Source organism: Heteronotia binoei, chromosome 21 (assembly GCF_032191835.1).
Source record: "Heteronotia binoei isolate CCM8104 ecotype False Entrance Well chromosome 21, APGP_CSIRO_Hbin_v1, whole genome shotgun sequence".
NCBI classification, from domain to species: Eukaryota; Metazoa; Chordata; class Lepidosauria; order Squamata; family Gekkonidae; genus Heteronotia; species Heteronotia binoei.
Window position 1 is genome coordinate 163,594,272 of NC_083243.1, and position 17,376 is coordinate 163,611,647.

General features: G+C 40.7%; 1 protein-coding gene across 1 annotated transcript in view; it reads right to left on the minus strand.

The window, feature by feature from the left end:
* Positions 1 to 4,143: 4,143 nt before the first annotated feature.
* Positions 4,144 to 17,376, minus strand: part of TESMIN (testis expressed metallothionein like protein) — a 50,165-nt gene continuing 36,932 nt past the window's right edge. Inside the window, exons 7-12 of the mRNA XM_060262097.1 lie at positions 16,394 to 16,467; positions 15,251 to 15,322; positions 13,197 to 13,299; positions 8,389 to 8,526; positions 6,086 to 6,258; positions 4,144 to 4,447 (exon numbers count right to left, since the gene is read on the minus strand). Coding sequence (XP_060118080.1) covers positions 4,255 to 4,447; positions 6,086 to 6,258; positions 8,389 to 8,526; positions 13,197 to 13,299; positions 15,251 to 15,322; positions 16,394 to 16,467 — 753 coding nt within the window. The 3' untranslated portion in view covers positions 4,144 to 4,254. The remainder of the gene's footprint in view (positions 4,448 to 6,085; positions 6,259 to 8,388; positions 8,527 to 13,196; positions 13,300 to 15,250; positions 15,323 to 16,393; positions 16,468 to 17,376) is intronic.

A 17,376-nucleotide genomic window follows, 5' to 3' on the forward strand; every position in this document is an offset into this window, starting at 1 on the left:
TTAGGAGTGAGGGAGGAAGCCAGGCAGGAAATAAGTAAGTAAGTCTTGGAGATCCTTAAAGATTAAAGACTTATTGTATCAAATGCTTTCGTGGTCCCACCTGGAGGCTGGCAACCATAGCCTGGGAAGGGGAAAGACAATTGGTAGACTTCTTCCTCTGCAGACTTAGGAGTTAGCCTGAACTCTTCCACAGACTTGGTGCTAAAAAAAAAAAAAAGTGGGGGGGTTTACAGGGTTTTTTAAAATATAAAAAAGTTGCTCATTTCTGAATGGGAGGGTAATTTTTTGGGAAAAAAAACTTTATTTAGACTTATACAACACATACACTAGGACAATATATATATATATATATTAATGCCTGAAGGAAAGGCTGAAGTTTTCCATAGACTGTTGGGATCTTCTTGAGAGAGATAGCAGATGCACTTGTTTACTGTAAGACAATGGAATCAAGTGGATCACAAAGAGACAAAGGTCCTTTTACTGGGGATCTCTAAGCCTTCCCAGTTCCCAGAGTTTTTTTGTATAAAGTGGAGACTATCAAAGTAGCTTAATTTTGCTGGAGTGAGCATGCTTTTTGGGGCCAGAAGGTATGTGCTTTTGTGCAGCACTGCAAGCTCTATTGTGAATTTTTTTGTGCACAACTTGACTCTACTTGACAATACAGCATATTGTTGGAACTCTCTGTCTGGGGCAGTGATGCTCTGTATTCTTGGTGCTTGGGAGGGGCAACAGTGTGAGGGCTTCTAGTGTCCTCCTGTTGGCACCTGGGTTTTTTGCACACTGTGTAACACAGAGTGTTGGACTGGATAGGACATTGGCCTGATCCAACATGGCTTCTCTTATGTTCTTAGTTCCTTGTGTTTTCTAAGTATACTAGAGAGCAAACTGATTTAACCTCTACTAGTTAATGCTGGAGTGCTGACCTTGAAAATCAAAGGTTGAGGATTCCCTTAAGCATGTTAAGCAGGAGATTTAGGAAGCAGTCTGTGGTCATCCCCAAAACTAGGGCTCTTAAGCCACTTCAGATGACCAGTTGATGAATCTTCAGTTTATTTTCTTTTCCTGCACAACTGTTTATTAGTGAATGTTTGGGCCCAGTAGCACCTTTAAGACCAATGAAATTTTATTTGAAGTGTGAGCTTTTATGTGCCAAGCACACTTTTCCAGACAATAGTATGGAATGGAATTAGCAGTCCTGCATATATAGAGTGGGCAATGAATTACTATGCAAAATAGTGAAGATGTTTTTAACAAATTAAAGCCTGGGTTCAACGGGAGGGGCGGGGGGACAGCAAAGGCAATAAACATGTCAGACTTGGAGATTGATGCCATTAGGTTTTTTAACTGGAAAGAATAATACATTGAGTGCCTGTTGCAATGCTCCATTGGTCTTCGTTCAAGCATGAGCTAAAATAACTTTTTCTTTTCTATCAAAAAATTGGCCTGGAAACACTTTCTGTCCCAGCAGCCTCCCAAGGTCAGACTCTGCAGGACTTGAATCCAGGGATTGTGGGGGGGCAGGTGCACTGTGAAGTGCTTAGTGGTTGTGTTGGGGGGGGGGGGATGCGCAAGTAGGAGCCTCACCTAGCACCAGCCCTGGGCACAGTGGCATTTTCCTCCTCATGCTTGCCCTAATTGTGGTCACCAGTGACCTCTTCTTCACATTCAAGTGGATGCATGAAAACTTCTGGTGAGTGTGCACGTGTGAAAAGTGAGTTGTCAGCAACACAGGTTGCCTTTTATATAGAGATTATTGTGATTATAATATGTTGTTGTTTGCCCTGAGGCCTGCACTAGCAGGGGAGGGTGAGTCAAAAATTTAATAAATAAATAAAATTGGCGGGTAGATAAGAAGGAAGCAGAAAATGGGGGAAAGCTATGGGGACTTTTGGGCAAGGGAAAGAGGAAATAGCGAGGGAGAGTTGCTCCACTGCATATTCTTGCAGGTCTCCCACTTGTTTCTTACACATAACAGGAGTTAGACAGGCTAGGTCTCAATCAACAGACAGAAGTTCTTATAACGCATCATCATGGGGGACAGGCCAGTTCTGGTCTGGACCATTTTCTTCTCTAAAATATGAAAAGTAGTCATAGTTCTAAGTCTCAGATACTGCCACTCCAGTGTACTGCAGTCTACAGCACAAATGGAACCCCTGTGTCTTTCAGTGTTTTTGTCTCTTAAGGTGTAATTTTAAACAGAAAGTATATATTATCTTAAATCCAGGATTTTGTTTAGGACTGCACTGCCACTCCACTGATCTGAGTGTGGGGGAAGCATAGGGTTGATTATGTGCCATAACTAGGCCCATGAATCTTACAGCCTCTGTCAAGGAATGTTGTATCACAGAAGGCACAGGAAAAGCGAAGCCTAGAAAGTTGAGCAACACCCTTCTCCTGTTATTTCATCACATCACAATAAAGTATGCAGGGCTTGACCTGCATGTCTGTGTACAATTGAGTCCTTCACTTATGTGCCCCATAACTGCCTTGCCTGTATGTGTGTGTGTGTGTATATATAAAGCTCTGTGATGGAACCCTGTCTTGTGCCTGTGGGAAGGAACTAAACAGTAGCAACATCACTGGAATAGATGGATCCATGTGGACAAAAAGCTACACAACACAGATGGCAGCAGTGAAATGGAGGAACTTAGAAACAGCAAGATAGGCCCTCTCTGCTTCTTGCACCAGTAGACACGTCAGGAGTGGTGATTACGCTGGATAATCCCTCCTCAGTCCAGCCACCCAAGGCTTTTGTCCACGAGTGCCCTGATCCCCAAGCCTTCTGTACTTCCAAAAGAGTTTGTGGGGGAGAGTGAAAGGAAGACATCAGAAGATCTGCTTCCATTAGCGCCTAGTACTTATGATTCATAGGATCCAACTCAGTACATTTTAGAAACCTCTCAGTCGCCATATGGATCTCATATTTCTACCCTATTAGTATTATTGTATCCATCTGAGCTTCTGTGCTTCTTTTAATACACCTGAAAAGGCTGTGGTATTGTTCAGACATAACACTAATGAGCCTGGGAAATTCTTGGGCTCACATTTTCCCTCTTTTCCATCCTTGTTCCACTCAAGCATAGACAACTAATGAGATTTTTTGTACTTTTGTGACAAACCATAGCTTACTGTTACATCTGATTTCAGGAAAATTGGTGCTTTTCTTACAAATGAGAATTCTGGTCTGCAAGTGTTTTGAATTCTGCTTTGCAGGGAAAGCAAAGCATCAGTTCACAAGTAATGGTAAATTAGTTTGCTGCAATTTGTGTGTAAGTTAGTTAAATTTGTGTGAGGGAGGGAGAGCACATTAGTGGAAATGCATGATCCCTTGCTTTATGTAGCAGCAAACAAGTTCAGTAAGTGAGGATGAATGCCTTGCATAACATTTACTAAATATTGTACCAGCATAAGTTGCTTCTGAATTGTTGCTTAAAAATGAAAATAGTGAAAACCTGTAAATATATGTTGTCTAACAACGTATTTATTTCAAATTTAAAAGTAGATTTCTTATTAAGAAGTTTTGTGATTTTAAAGCAGAATTCATTAGCACTGTGACTCAAATGCCATGACTTCAACATTTACTTTCACATTTGGTCATGTTTTTCTTTTTAAGCATAAGGGAAAGCCTTATTAAAGATGTTCATTAGCTAAAAAGACATATCACAGTTTTCATCATTACAAATCTAGTAGAGTAAACGGAAAACATTTTTCTTATTGAAGCAATTCCAACAATTCAGCATTATAAATAAATAGTGAGGCCAAAATATATCTGAGGCTCTTCATTTTTGCATCTTTAGTTGGGAAAATTCATACTGGTATCTGCAATATTATTAAATTTAAAAGGGAACTTTGAAACCCCTATCAGGTTCAACCAAAAACGTTTAACCTCAACCATGTTACAGATTATTTGCAAGAAATGGCCTTGCATGTGATCTCACAATCCAAGTAATTTGTAAGCAATTTTATGTTTGATCCCCAAACTAGTTAACTAGAATATTTTCATTTAAATTATAAAATGTTATTCTAAATCGTTCTTTTCTTTGAGCTAGTAGAAACAGAAAATCTACAAAAAATCTAGGTTGAGTGGTACTGTTAATTTGAATGATATCTGAAACAAATTACTAGCTATAAGAACGGAAACCAGTATGAGATTAAAATAATGAATAGATGGTGTGATATATCAACAAGGATGATTTTTATAAATATTGTAAAAGGCTATCTCAAGCCATATTGTGTTTTTGTAGCTAAGGCACATTATTCAACTTTTAGCCCCTTGGATTTAAATTCAGAGTGTAGAATCTGTGATAAGCATCTCCCAAATTCTTCCAAAATCATTTGTTCAGCTAGGCAAACAGTATAAGATTCTTTTTCTGCCTCTTCAGCTTGAGCCAGGAGACAGGCACATGTTGCCTCAACCACTTCCCATGATATACATGTATTAGACTGCCTACTGGGGAAAAAAACCACAATGAATACCTTTAACTTTTAAATAGGTACATGAATGAAAAAAGATTTAAAATGCTTATTCTATTTAAACACACTTGGGGATCTGAAAATCTGGTCCCTCACTGAATATATGCAAGGAGGTAGATGTGATTTGGAATAGAGAAAAGGATGCTATGTCTTTGCCCCATACAGAAATTAGTTGTGCTTTCTCAGCTGTCTCCCTTGTATTTCAGTAATTCATGTTCCCTCTTTCAAGATAAATGGGGACATTAAAAATTCCTGCTGGAACTGGCAGATCAGAATTTGTTATTCAGTTCTTCTGTGCAACAGTTTTCAAAGGCTTGTCTATAAGCCTATTACTGCATTTTTAACAGAATTGTCATCTTATCAACTACATACATTTGAGAGCCTGTATAGACAAATCAAGAGACATTTTGAAATATGATATATAAAGGGTTGGGATTTTTTACATTTAATAGGGACATATTCCAACCTAGTATTCAAGAAAACATGACAACCAGCTATGCTCTGTATTCTGGGGCAGTGATGCTCTGTATTCTGGTGCTTGGGAGGGGCACAGTGGAAGGGCTTCTAGCCCCACTGGTGGACCTCTAGATGGCACCTGGGTTTTTTTTTTACCACTGTGTGACACAGAGTGTTGGACTGGATGGGCCATTGGCCTGATCCAACATGGCTTCTCTTATGTTCTTATGGTGAGTTTTAATAGCATATGTAGCATAGCTACCCTCATGCATACATGTATAAAGTATATGTTAGTACAAAACAGCTGCAGTATTACTTCCTTCACCACTGCTGCAGTATGTAGCTGGAATAAATTATCTAGCTCTGACTATAGGTAGGATAAGGCATATTAAAAGAAGCAAGCAGAAGTCAAAAGGAGCAGACAGCTAGACTCAAGGCTTCACGTAAATTAAGACATCACCTAAGACTGAAATTAAATCAGCCTACTGAAGACATTGTGAACCATTACGGTTTGTAGAATCTTTCGGGCTCAAGTGCCGTGTTCTACTGGTGAAAGTTTTTCTTCCAGACGTTTCGTTCTCAGCTGCGGAGAACATCCTCAGTGGCGTTGCAGCCGGAGCAGGGGCTCTGACCTTCTTGGCTGCTGTGCATTGGCTGCTGTGCACTGAGCAGCCAAGAAGGTCAGAGCGCCTGCTCCGGCTGCAACTCCACTGAGGATGTTCTCCGCAGCTGAGAACGAAACGTCTGGAAGAAAAACTTTCTCCAGTAGAACACGGCACTTGAGCCCGAAAGATTCTACAAAGCCTAATGATGTTACCAGCCGTGAAAACCTGAAATCTTTGATAACATTGTGAACCGCTATGGAAATTACGATTAGCACCATAGTGATGTATTATGGTTTTAGTTTTGAACTGTTAGCAATTTTAATGTAATTTTTGTTAGCAAATGTAATTTTTTGGCTGTTTAATGTACTTTTAAGCTGTTAGCCGCCCTGAGTCCACTTGTGGAGAGGGTGGGATATAAATTTAAATTTCAAATAAATAAATTATAGATACATTTGTAGTTAAAATCAATACTAATACACAAAAATAACCTGCTATTTCAAGATACAAGTCTTAGAAAAATTGAAATTATTTTGATAATTTGTAATATTCACCCGTCTTTTCTGGTTTTTGATAATATTTCAGAAGTAGAAAATGATATAGAGTCATTTTCCTCATTTCTAATCTCCATATAATTTGGCATATTCATTAGTGTTTTCCGATCTGGACTTTCTTCATAATTTTTACAGCCAACACATTTGCAGATTGATGAACACATAATTTTAGCCTAGAAGGTGCAAAAATACCTTTATTCATATAGATATTATTATTGAATAATAACAACAACAATCTATAATGGCAGAAAACACACACACAGGTTTGGCTCCCCTGCATGTCTACGTGGAAGTATCTCCCACTGAATTCAATACAGCCTGCTTTCAAATAAGCATGCAGAGGTTTGTAGCTATGATGCAGCATTTTTTCCAGACTATAACATTGTATGAAATACAGACTATCACACTGTAGGGGAAACTAACAACAGCAAGGGCACAATTCATTTTCAAAGGCTCATCTTCTCAGGTTAGACCTCTGAGACTTTGGTATTTCTGTTATCCTCTCTCAGCATGGACCACAGAAGACATTGCAGCTGGGTTAGCTGTATAGAAAGAAGCTGAAATCTCTTTTCTATAGAGAACGGGGGGAATAATCTGAAGGAGAATTTCAGTTATTTAAGTTTCCCTTGGGAAAAGACTGTTTGGCACCCCAGACAAGGCTAACTACTTGTGCCCCCCCCTCTCCCGATAACCAATTATATCCTATGGGCCCATAGGATAGAATGGAGAGATCAGGCAGCTGCTGTGGCCCAACCCAAGAGAAGGGGTTGCCCTGCCAGCCTGTACCTCTTGAAGACTCTAAGAGACACAGGGGGAGATCTTTTTCCTGCTTTTGCACTCCGGGGTGCAAAAGCAGGAAGAAAGCCCTGCCACCTGTGCCTCTAATTCTGTACCCCTGGACTGGTGGCACCCTAGGTGATTGCCTAAGCCACCTAGTGGGAGGTCTGGCCCTGCATGGGAAGATTCCAGGGGGTAAATGATAAGTGGGACTGAGAGAATATAGCTGTGCATTGCATTCTTATACATGCATTTAGTATTTTATACTAGAACAGGTGTGTCAAAAATGTGGCCCAGGAGCCAAACCAGGCTCCTGGAGGGCTCCTATCACGCCCCAAGCACCTGGCTGTCATCTGCTTTCTTGTCCCTCTCTCTTGCTGCCTTCTGCATCACCCTTGCTTTGCCAGGCTTACTCAACTGCACAGGAGCTACAGATCAAAGCCTCTGTTTTCCCCAGTGGCTTAGTTCCTTGACAGGGGCTTAACTACTGGGTGCCTTGGCTCAGGTCCCATACTGTCCTGATTGTGAACCTCTCTATCTTGGGAAGGAAGGAGAGGAGGGATAGCTTGCTTTGCCAGGCTCTCTCAATTGCACAGCAGAGCTACTGAGTCAAGCCTCTCTTCCTTCTATTACCTGAGGTTCATCCTCCTCCCAGTCCCCTGGGGAAGGCAGGAAAGAGTCAGAGCTTCCTTTACCCAGTTTCCTAGATCGCATGGGAGAGATACAAAGAAAGCACCATTAAGACCAACAAGTGCTAATATTTTAAGCATGCTTTTAAGTTTTAAAAAAATCTTTGTGTTTGTCTGTCCTTTATAAAGTTTTTATCTCTGCTACCTGGCATTACATTTTATGGCACACAAGGCCCAGCTCAATAAGGCCTCATTTATGTCAGATCCAGCCCATATAACGAATAAGTTTGACACACCTGTACTAGAGCACAAGTTAGTAATGTCACAGAGAGCCTATAGCACCTATGACCTTGCTTACAATTGGTTTGTCATTTAGGATAGGCGATCATTCATCACATCATCAGCCACCAAAGAAGTTCCTTTGCCTCACTTTCCACCTCTTCTGCCTTCACTCTTCATACTGTTTCCCAAGATATCATACTTGTATCTGGGAGCAGGGCATGTACTATCCACTCTAGAGATTTCCACCACCACTCCACCATCTCAGCCATTTTGGGGATATATGCTGCTGCAGCTTCCTACTTCTCCTGAGGAGTAAATCCTGTGTCTAACACAATTGCCATAGGTATTGGCAGTCACACTGCAGCAGCAGAAACTGTGTTCCAAAATGCCACAGGGGCCCAGTTCAGATTAGGATTGTAGTGTGAGGTGGAAGATTGAAGCCCCTCCCCCCATGCTGCAGTCCTGAATCATGCCAACGGTGCTTTGGAATGCAGTTCCCAAAGTAAAACTGCAGTTGCACTGTAACTGCTTGCCCATGTGGAATCACAGGCTTGAGCTATCACTCATCTCTTTCTAGGTGGAAAAAGCCAAGTTAGAGAATGCCAAATAACAAACCTCAAAGCATTCACAGTAGTTCTTCAGGCACCCTGAACGCTTACAGTTACATCCTTTATTATGTCGAGGCTTAATATCCCCCATTTTCCCTTTTCCAATCTTTGGCAGGAAAGCTTCTGGGTTTCTGTCGAGACAAGCCTAAAACAAAACACTTTGTTTACATGAAACTAAGAAACGTTTAAATGAAGAAAAAAGTTACTTTACTTCTAAAATTTGCTATAGTTTCATCAATGGCAATAATTAATACAATCTGCAAGTTATACAAGACAAGGCAAAAGGAGTTCATACCAATGTGTTTGGTAGTTATCCCAAATACCAGTCCTGTACCTTATTTTATGTTCATTGGCCTGAATCCTTAAATAAAGATGTTTGGCATTTTCACTTGTGTTATAAGCAACTCTTATAATTCCAGGTGCATCTAACTGAAACTTATTTCCATTGCATTACCTTGTAAAACTGACAATCAGTTTTCATCATATATGATGAAATCACAAGTTTCAGTTTATGAGCATATGAATTTCAAGATGTTATTTCAGATTTTTCATAATTATACTAGGACAAATCTACCAAAACAATCACTGAAATATTCTTTTCTAAACACACACACACAAAATCTCTTTACAGTAACTTCCCTGGATTGGCTAAATAGAAGCTGAGATATAAGTTATGGCATTTTGCCCCATTATCGGCTTGTATGGCTTCCTCCTACTGCAGACCCAACACTAAGCCCAGAACTGTTTCTCAGAGTCCCTTGAATTTTATTTCAGGGAGCACAGTAGCTACAGTGGCAGAGAAAGGGAGAAAAATGCCATTCTGCAAGCTTTGTGTTCTATTGTTGTTATATCCAAGTCATCTATCCATTTTTTTCCCCCAGGAGATTTTTTTCCCTCAGGGAATCTCTATGAGCCCTGTTGGGGGAAACTACATGCTGATGCTTCCCCAACAAGGATACTTCAATTTGGACATGGGGGAAAGTTTAAGCCCTGTCTCACTGTGCAATGCGGTGCATAGTGTTCCTGCACCTTGGAACTGGGTTGTGACCACAGAACTCCCACCCCAGATCTGATTGTATGGGCCCAGGGAGGAAGATATAAAACAGGGTTTCACTTTAAGTGTTCATTGAGCATCTTCTATGCAGGCACACACTGGACTATGAATGTGCAGGCCAGTCACAGAGAACGAACTGTCTAGTTCAAATTGACTGAAAAGGCACCCCCCCCCCGATGAAATTGATGCACACTCTGAGGGGAAGAGCACCATTTCCCCTCAGTTCTCCTGAGCTTCCAGAGCCTGCACTAATAAGAAGGGATTGACATGAACTGACTCATAAACTTTAAAGTTCATAATGAATCTGGGCCCGTTTGTGGTTAATGAAACGATGCTCATGGTGAGATGACCACACAAACATTCTACAAACTTTCATGCTGTTTGTGGTTGTACATTAATGAATACTTTTCCAGACAGGCTGTCTTCATTCAATTAAACTGTTTATAAAACTTCAAGCAACAGTGGGGCAAATTTCTCCAGCCTTGGAAATCTGGACAGGGGCCCTCTAGTGCTTAATAGGCACTGCTGGCTGCCAATGAGTTTCCATTCTGCTCTATGGGATCAGAATGCTACATATATCCTCAGCTCAGCTCCACGTTCTCTCTTCTGTTAGCTGTTGGCAGTTAGACAGAGCGGCAGGGAACTTATTGAAAGAAGAGCATATTCTTTCTGACTGTGAACTCCTCTTCCCTGCTGGGGTTTGGGTTTTAGTGGACTCAGCACTCTAAGCTACCCCATCTCTCTGCTCACGCAGAGCAGAGGGGCTATAAGACAAAGCATACTAATTTCACCAAGAGTTAATGTGAGTAATAGTAGGTCTGCTTCAGCTTGCAGGTGTTTGTAACTGGGCTTTCTCTTAGACACCATCTGTATCTATTTCAAGGCTGGATTTCAGAATATGGTAATTGGCTAAGTGTAAAAACCTGCCTTACTGCTGTAACTGATGTAACTGACAGCGTTATTGAGGTAACTAACACGAATTTGAGCAGATTTCAGAGGATGGTGGAAGACAGGAGGGCCTGGCGCGACTTTGTCCATGGGGTCGCAAAGAGTCAGACTCGACTGTGTGACTGAACAACAACAAAAACCTGCACTCATTTCAATAACTAAATGGGAAGGGGGAGCCAGGAGCAAGTGGCGATATCTTCTAGAGGGCGCTAGTAAACAAGTGCCCTGGTCACCTTGGCTGAGGGTCCATACTCTTTAGATTGTGAACTCCTCTGTGCCATAAGGGTAAAAGTGGATGCAAATGGTGCTCATCACGGGGGTGTAGTGATTCTGACCCAGAAATCACTAGACTTTGGTCCTTGGCCTGACATAAAACTTTGGTCAAAAGGAGTTTCTCTTTAAGTTTCCAGCTAGGCCTCTTGTTTGCAAAATAACTGCCTGTGCCTGCTGAGATAAGTATATTGGGATGTGACCTTTGATAACAATGTGCACCTGTGGGAGTGGTACCATCCTAGTGCTAGCTCCCCAATTAAGAGATTCCATTCAGCTGAAGGAGTGAAACCCAAGGCCACTCTGAAATCATGAAAGTGTACAGCAATTAACCAAGGAAATGACATCACCTTGCTTGCTTCTGATTGGCTGCTAAAAGCCCAGCAACTGATTAGACCTGAGCATAAGTTTAGCTATGCTGTGACCATTGCTAAGGCTAAGACCCCCTTAGTCTTCATTCTGTGACTCATTGGTGACCATGCTGTGATCAGATGGGTAACCACCCAGACTCTGCGCCGGGCTGAATACTATGGAATACTCTGTGCAACATCCTTATGCCTGCCTGCTGTAACTATGGATAACTATGAACAACTGTGTTATTTAGACTGGTTAAGAACAGGCTGTATTGTTTTCTTTCCCTTCCTACAAGTCTTGTCTTTTATTATAATTGCACACATTTATTTTACTATAAGTTGTTGTGAAATCTTTGCTCTTTTAAGTCTCAAAGCTAAGTCCGGTGACCTGACTGCTTGTCCAAAGATTAAGTGTTATTTTATCTCTCAGTGCAAGACAACCTTGCAGGGCTGGTGCTACTGTTGGCCTCCCAGAAAAAGGCTAGAGGTTGGCTCTGCCTTCAGTGCTTCTGGGAGTATAGTCTCAGAGCCTGGTGGCAGTTACTACTGACCTACAGGGAGGGCGTAGCTGCAGGACTTTGATAAATTGTTTTGACCCATAAATTGTCCAGGGACTCTGCGACTTTAAAGGGTATTTGAAGCACAGGCACCCATGTGCCAAGACAGGGGGAAAGAGGTTTTTCATCACCTTTCCTTTATACACTGTCATGTGGATAAGCATGTCTCAAGTCCCCGTATCTTCTCCTCCAGCAGGGCTACCAACTGATACTTGCTACAAATGTAATTGCTGCTACCCTCAGGTTACAGCAGGACCAACAGTGAGGTGCATTCAAGGATGGAACCAAACATACTGAAGACATTGATTCTAGATGAAATGAATGAGTCCCGCTCAACAGATTGCTTTGCTGCCAGGGTATTAGAGACAGGGCTTTCTCTCAAAGGGCTGCCTTAAGCCAGGTTTCCTCATCACTCTGGCCCTTTGGGGTGATTTGCTGACAGTGGCAGCACGCCCTGACATTGTGGGACTCACACAGACACAGAATACGCAAATAATGTTCATCAGTGAGTGTCATTTTGGTGCTGCACTGAACATATTTTTAAAGAAAGACCATTAAAACATATCACAAGTCTAAAAAGATCAAGAAAGAACAATGAAGAACCTCAAAAGAAGTGAAATCCATGAACTAGGCTAGAGAATTCCTCTGCAATCAGTGACAAAGTAAGAACTGTGAGGGGGAAAACAGCACTATCCCCTCAACATGCATCAACACTGTGGGATCTGCTCCCATTCCACAGGGCCTGTAAAACAGAGCTCTTTCGCCAAGTTTTCAGCTGAGGCAGTGGACGTCACTTGTTACCGGCCTCCCCCCTTCATTCCATTCCAGTGGTATAAGATCTGTTGGACTTGGACAATAGGCCATGTCTGTGAGGCAGAACCTGCCATTTTAGTTCCATTATCATTCTGTAGTTTTAGATTTTATATATGTTAAATTGGTCTTTTATTATTTTTACTGTTGATTGTTTTTATGATGTAACCCACCCTGAGCCTGTCCTATGGGAAGGGCGGGCTAAAAATCGACCTCACCACATGCATGGGAGGAGCGCCTTTTCAGTCATTTCAGTCATTTTGAACTAGAAAGTTATAGTTAGGTCATGAGAACATAAGAACATGAGAGAAGCCATGTTGAACCAGGCCAATGGCCCATCCAGTCCCACACTCTGTGTCACACAGTGGCCAAAAAACCCAGGTGCCATCAGGAGGTCCATCAGTGGGGCCAGAACACTAGAAGCCCTCATGTATGTCATGCATGTCTATGATGTTTCTTCAAATTGTTCCAGAAGAAACCCAGTCATCTAACAAAGCTGGTCTGTTGAAAGTTTGTGAACAGGCACTAGTATGGTTACAAGCAAGGATTAGGAATTTCTCCTAGGTAACTAACAGGGAAGTTTTGGTTATTTTTTTGTGTTAGGAAATGTTATTTTATTTTGATGCAATACATTACTATTTCAAAAGAAGCAATCTTATGAAGAGAATGAATACATTTAACATATTCATATTGAATTATAAGGAAATTATTGGCAACTGTATATATGCTTTTAAGAGAATGGCAACCCTAACACATCTTAAGAAAAAAATAAGCAACATATTTTGCATGTAAAAAGTAGAAAGAAGGAATACATTTATATTACCTTAATTGCTTTAAACCGTTCTATTTCATGCTGTGGATTGTTATAACAATTATTGCAGTTGCAGTTACTGCAGAAATCACCACTGGCAAAACAATCACAGTATCTGTGATTAACAAAGACAACATATAGAACACATTTTTATAAAAGTTCATCATTTTCATCTGACATTTTTATCTATCAAGTTGAAAAGCACTAAATGGTCGTTTTCGCACTTACCTTATTCCGGAGCGACGTGCCTCTTCACTGCGCAGCGTCTGCGCGGATTTCGCACTACTTGCTCCGCAGAACCCGGAGGTCCCGCGGCTTTTGTGTCGCAAATGTAAACCGCCAAAAACCAGTTTACATTTGCGACGCAAAAGCCACGGGACTTCCGGGTTCTGCGGAGCAGGTAGTGTGAAATCCGCGCAGACGCTGCGCGGTGAAGAAGGATGTCGCTCCGGAATAAGATAAGTGCGAAAACGACCTAAGATTTTTTTTTCTAAGGAACTGGTTGTAACAGCCGATGATGGGATTAGACACAGAATGGATAGGCATCTATCCACCATCATTAAATATATCATCATTATAAGACTGTTATAGCACCTTAAATTGTTTTATGTTTTTAATGTATTAGGAATATTTTGGTCTAATTGGTTTTATGTGATGTTTCATGGATATGTAAGCTGCCCTAAGCCTGCTTTGGCAGGGAGGGCAGGATATAAGTCAAATAAATAAATAAATAAATAAATAAACCACCTAATAAGAATTTTTGAATGATGCTTCTCATATTGTGATATTGATAAAGGTAGGGAACTTTTTAAAAATTATTTCCAACCAATGGATACCCTTACCTTTTGCCTAAATTAGTGCTCCATTACCAGGCTCATGTGGAGTCCATATTACCAGGGCTTTTTTTTTTTAGCAGGAACGCACAAGAATGCCGTTCCGGCTGGCTTGGCATCAGGGGTTGTGGCCTAATATGCAAATGAACTTCTGCTGGGCTTTTTCTACAAAAAAAGCCCTATGCTAAACAATGTTGATGTCAGGGTGTGTGACCTAATATGAAAATGAGTTTCTGCTGGGCTTTTTCTATAAAAAAGGCCCTGCTAATTACTATTTAATTAGAATAGCTACTATACGTTGCATTAGAGAAGAGCGGAGCTGCTGGATCCTTCCATGAGAGATGCAGAGGGAAAAGTCTCACATTCCTGGTAAGGACTGATCTGAAGCTTCAAGAGCCAAGGGAACTGCATTATATTTCCTTATGCGTTTCCCTCCTACATATGAAGCTTTGCATTGGTCATGCCACTATGTGTCAGTATGTTTGTGTATGTGTGTTAAGTGTCTTCAAGACACTTCCAACTTACAATGACCATATGAATTAATGTCCTCCAAAATATTCTATTGTTAACAGCCTTGCTCAGGTCTTGTAAACTGTGGGCTGTGGCTTCCTTGATTAAGGCAATCCCTCTTACGTTGAGTCTTTCTCTTTTTTCTGCTGCATTCAACTTTTCCTAGCATGATTGTCTTTTCCACTGACTCTTGTCTTCTCATAATGTGACCAAAGTACAATAGCCTCAGTTTGGTCATTTAAGGTACTAGGGAGAGTTCAGGCTCAATTTGTTCTACAGCCTACTTATTTGTCTTTTTGGTGGCCCATTTGTATCCATAAACTTTCCTCCAAGACCACCTTTCAAATGAATCAACTTTCTTCCTGTTAGCTTTCTTCATTGTCCAACTTCCACAAACATGCATAGTAATGGTGAATACTATGGCATGAATTAATCTGATGTTGGTCGCCAGCAACACACCATTTCTATGCGTTATTATAAGTCACTTTGGGGTCTGATGGCAGAAACAAGTGGGGTAGGAAATTCTCTAAGTAAATTAATAACTTAATAAAATACTTTATTTCAACACTCTGAATTTTAATTAAGGTTCTTGATAAAATGAAGACAGAAAGAGAAATGAATGATATGTATCTAACACATTTGGTAGTATATTACCTGAATACAGTAATTATATATGTTTATTACACACCAAATGGATGTTTCAAAAACATAAAGTTTACTTACAACTTGAGACACTGTGATTTAGTACAGTTGCATGGCTTTTTAGACTTTGTATCCCAGGAACCGAAAGGCAACCTAAACAATTGTGAATTAAAAATAAAATCAATATGGAAATAATATAAATGTACAAAAAGAGCAAAGATTCTGTTTCAATGTTCATTCAGTAACGGATGTTATGGAGATCCCCAATTGTACTCCTTCCATCTAAAGTTCTTTTTGCCATCTATAATCCTCCACCTTTGCTGATGCAAAGGAACTCCTCTCTGCTGCAAAGAAATCCTCACAGGAATATTTAGGGCCAGAATATATTATATGTGAGTCAAGCCACAGGAGCCCAGCCCAATTCATATTAATGCATATGATCATCTTCAAAGTATTCCATTGCTCCATTCAGCTTCTGGGATGGACACATGGAACTGAAGGAAGAGGCAAACAGGACCCCACCCCCAGTGTTTCCACCTCCAGGTTTCCATGGGAGGGAAGCCTGAAGTACCTCCTTCCTCCTCTCTGTTCCAAAGCTGAGCTGAACAGAGCAATAGAATGCTCTGAAGATGAGTTCTCTAGACCAGGGGTGGCCAAGTGTAGCCCTCCAGATGCTTTTTTGCCTACAACTCCCATCAGACCCAGCCATTGGCCATGCTGTCTGGGGCTGATGGGAGTTGTAGGCAAAGAACATCTGGAGAGCTACCCTTGGCCACCCCTGTGTTATTACAAGCTGGTTGGGCACCTGTGACCCAATTTGTGTATCTTGGATTTTGGCCCTCACAATTTACTGTTATAAAATGGGAAAACAATACACATTTATTATTTGTCTTCCCATTGGCCAGATTATGTAACTTGTCAATGTACAGAGTAAACTTTTTTGCATGGATCAATAACTGAATAAGTGACCTGAACTATGTAATGGACTATATAATGCTAAATTTAAACAAGGAATTCAGATCTCTTATCCACATTACTGAAATTATACAGAATAATACAGTAGAACTTAATGTAGCCATCAACTTAAGCATGTGTTATGAAAATCCTGTGTTTTGTTGAAAACTAACATAAACATCAGGGTTTGAAGAGATTTTTAAAATACTGTAGAGATGATTATATAACCATGCATTATACTGTAACTAACAATAAATATCAATTCCTTACCCAACCAGAGTCAGTTTTGTTGGTTCTTGAATATGTGAATCTGGATGACATATGCATAAGGATCCATTACCAAGCTGCTCAAAATAAAAACCATAAATTATATTTGTGCTGAGTCATCATTTCTTTTATACAATTTTACTGCTTACAGAAAAGAAAAAAGATTATAAAATAGAAATAATACAATGTAAAGCATTCATAAATCAACATAGCTATAATGTCTGGAATGTGTTCTTAGAAAGATCTGCCATAGTGGGGCTTTGCCTTCAATCTATAGTACAATTCACACCATTATACTATTAGGTACTGACATAGTTAATGTTGTTGATCAAGACCAGCTCCAGACTTGTTAAGCCCTCTCCCTAGCAAAATACTACCACTGGGCCTAGATGTATGGGAAAGGGTTAGATGAATGAAGGAATGAATGGGCAGTAACAAAATAATAGCAGAAGGAAGAGAGGAAGAGGAGGAAAAATATGAAGAATGGGAGAATGGGAAGAGCATATCCAAAGGGCACAAGGCATGTGGCAGTGGGGCTATGATGGAGTAGAGGAATTTAGAGAGAGACAAACACACACACACAGATATGCCATATGTCATAAATACAGTGAATGACTAAACGGGGCTGAATAAAAAAGGTAAAAGCAGGAGGACAGGCGTTTGGGTGATTCTGAAACACAACGGGAAACCACAGGAAAGAGAGGTGAAAAGATGAATCAAATTTCAAGGTGGCACAGGAAGAAAGGAACAGATGGAAGATGGCAGGAAAAAGAAAGAACAATGAAGAAGAAAGAATTAAGTATCTGCCTACCAACCTACTTGCCTGTTCGTGTTTGCATTATGGGAAGATCTGACACTACTGGCTTTGCCTCTGTCCTCCAGCTCCCATAATGATCAAGGGAAGCAATCCACTGTAAGGATGGAAGTGATACTTGACTGCTTGCTCGTTTGGGGCACAGTTGTTACCACCTGCTCCGTTCCCCTTT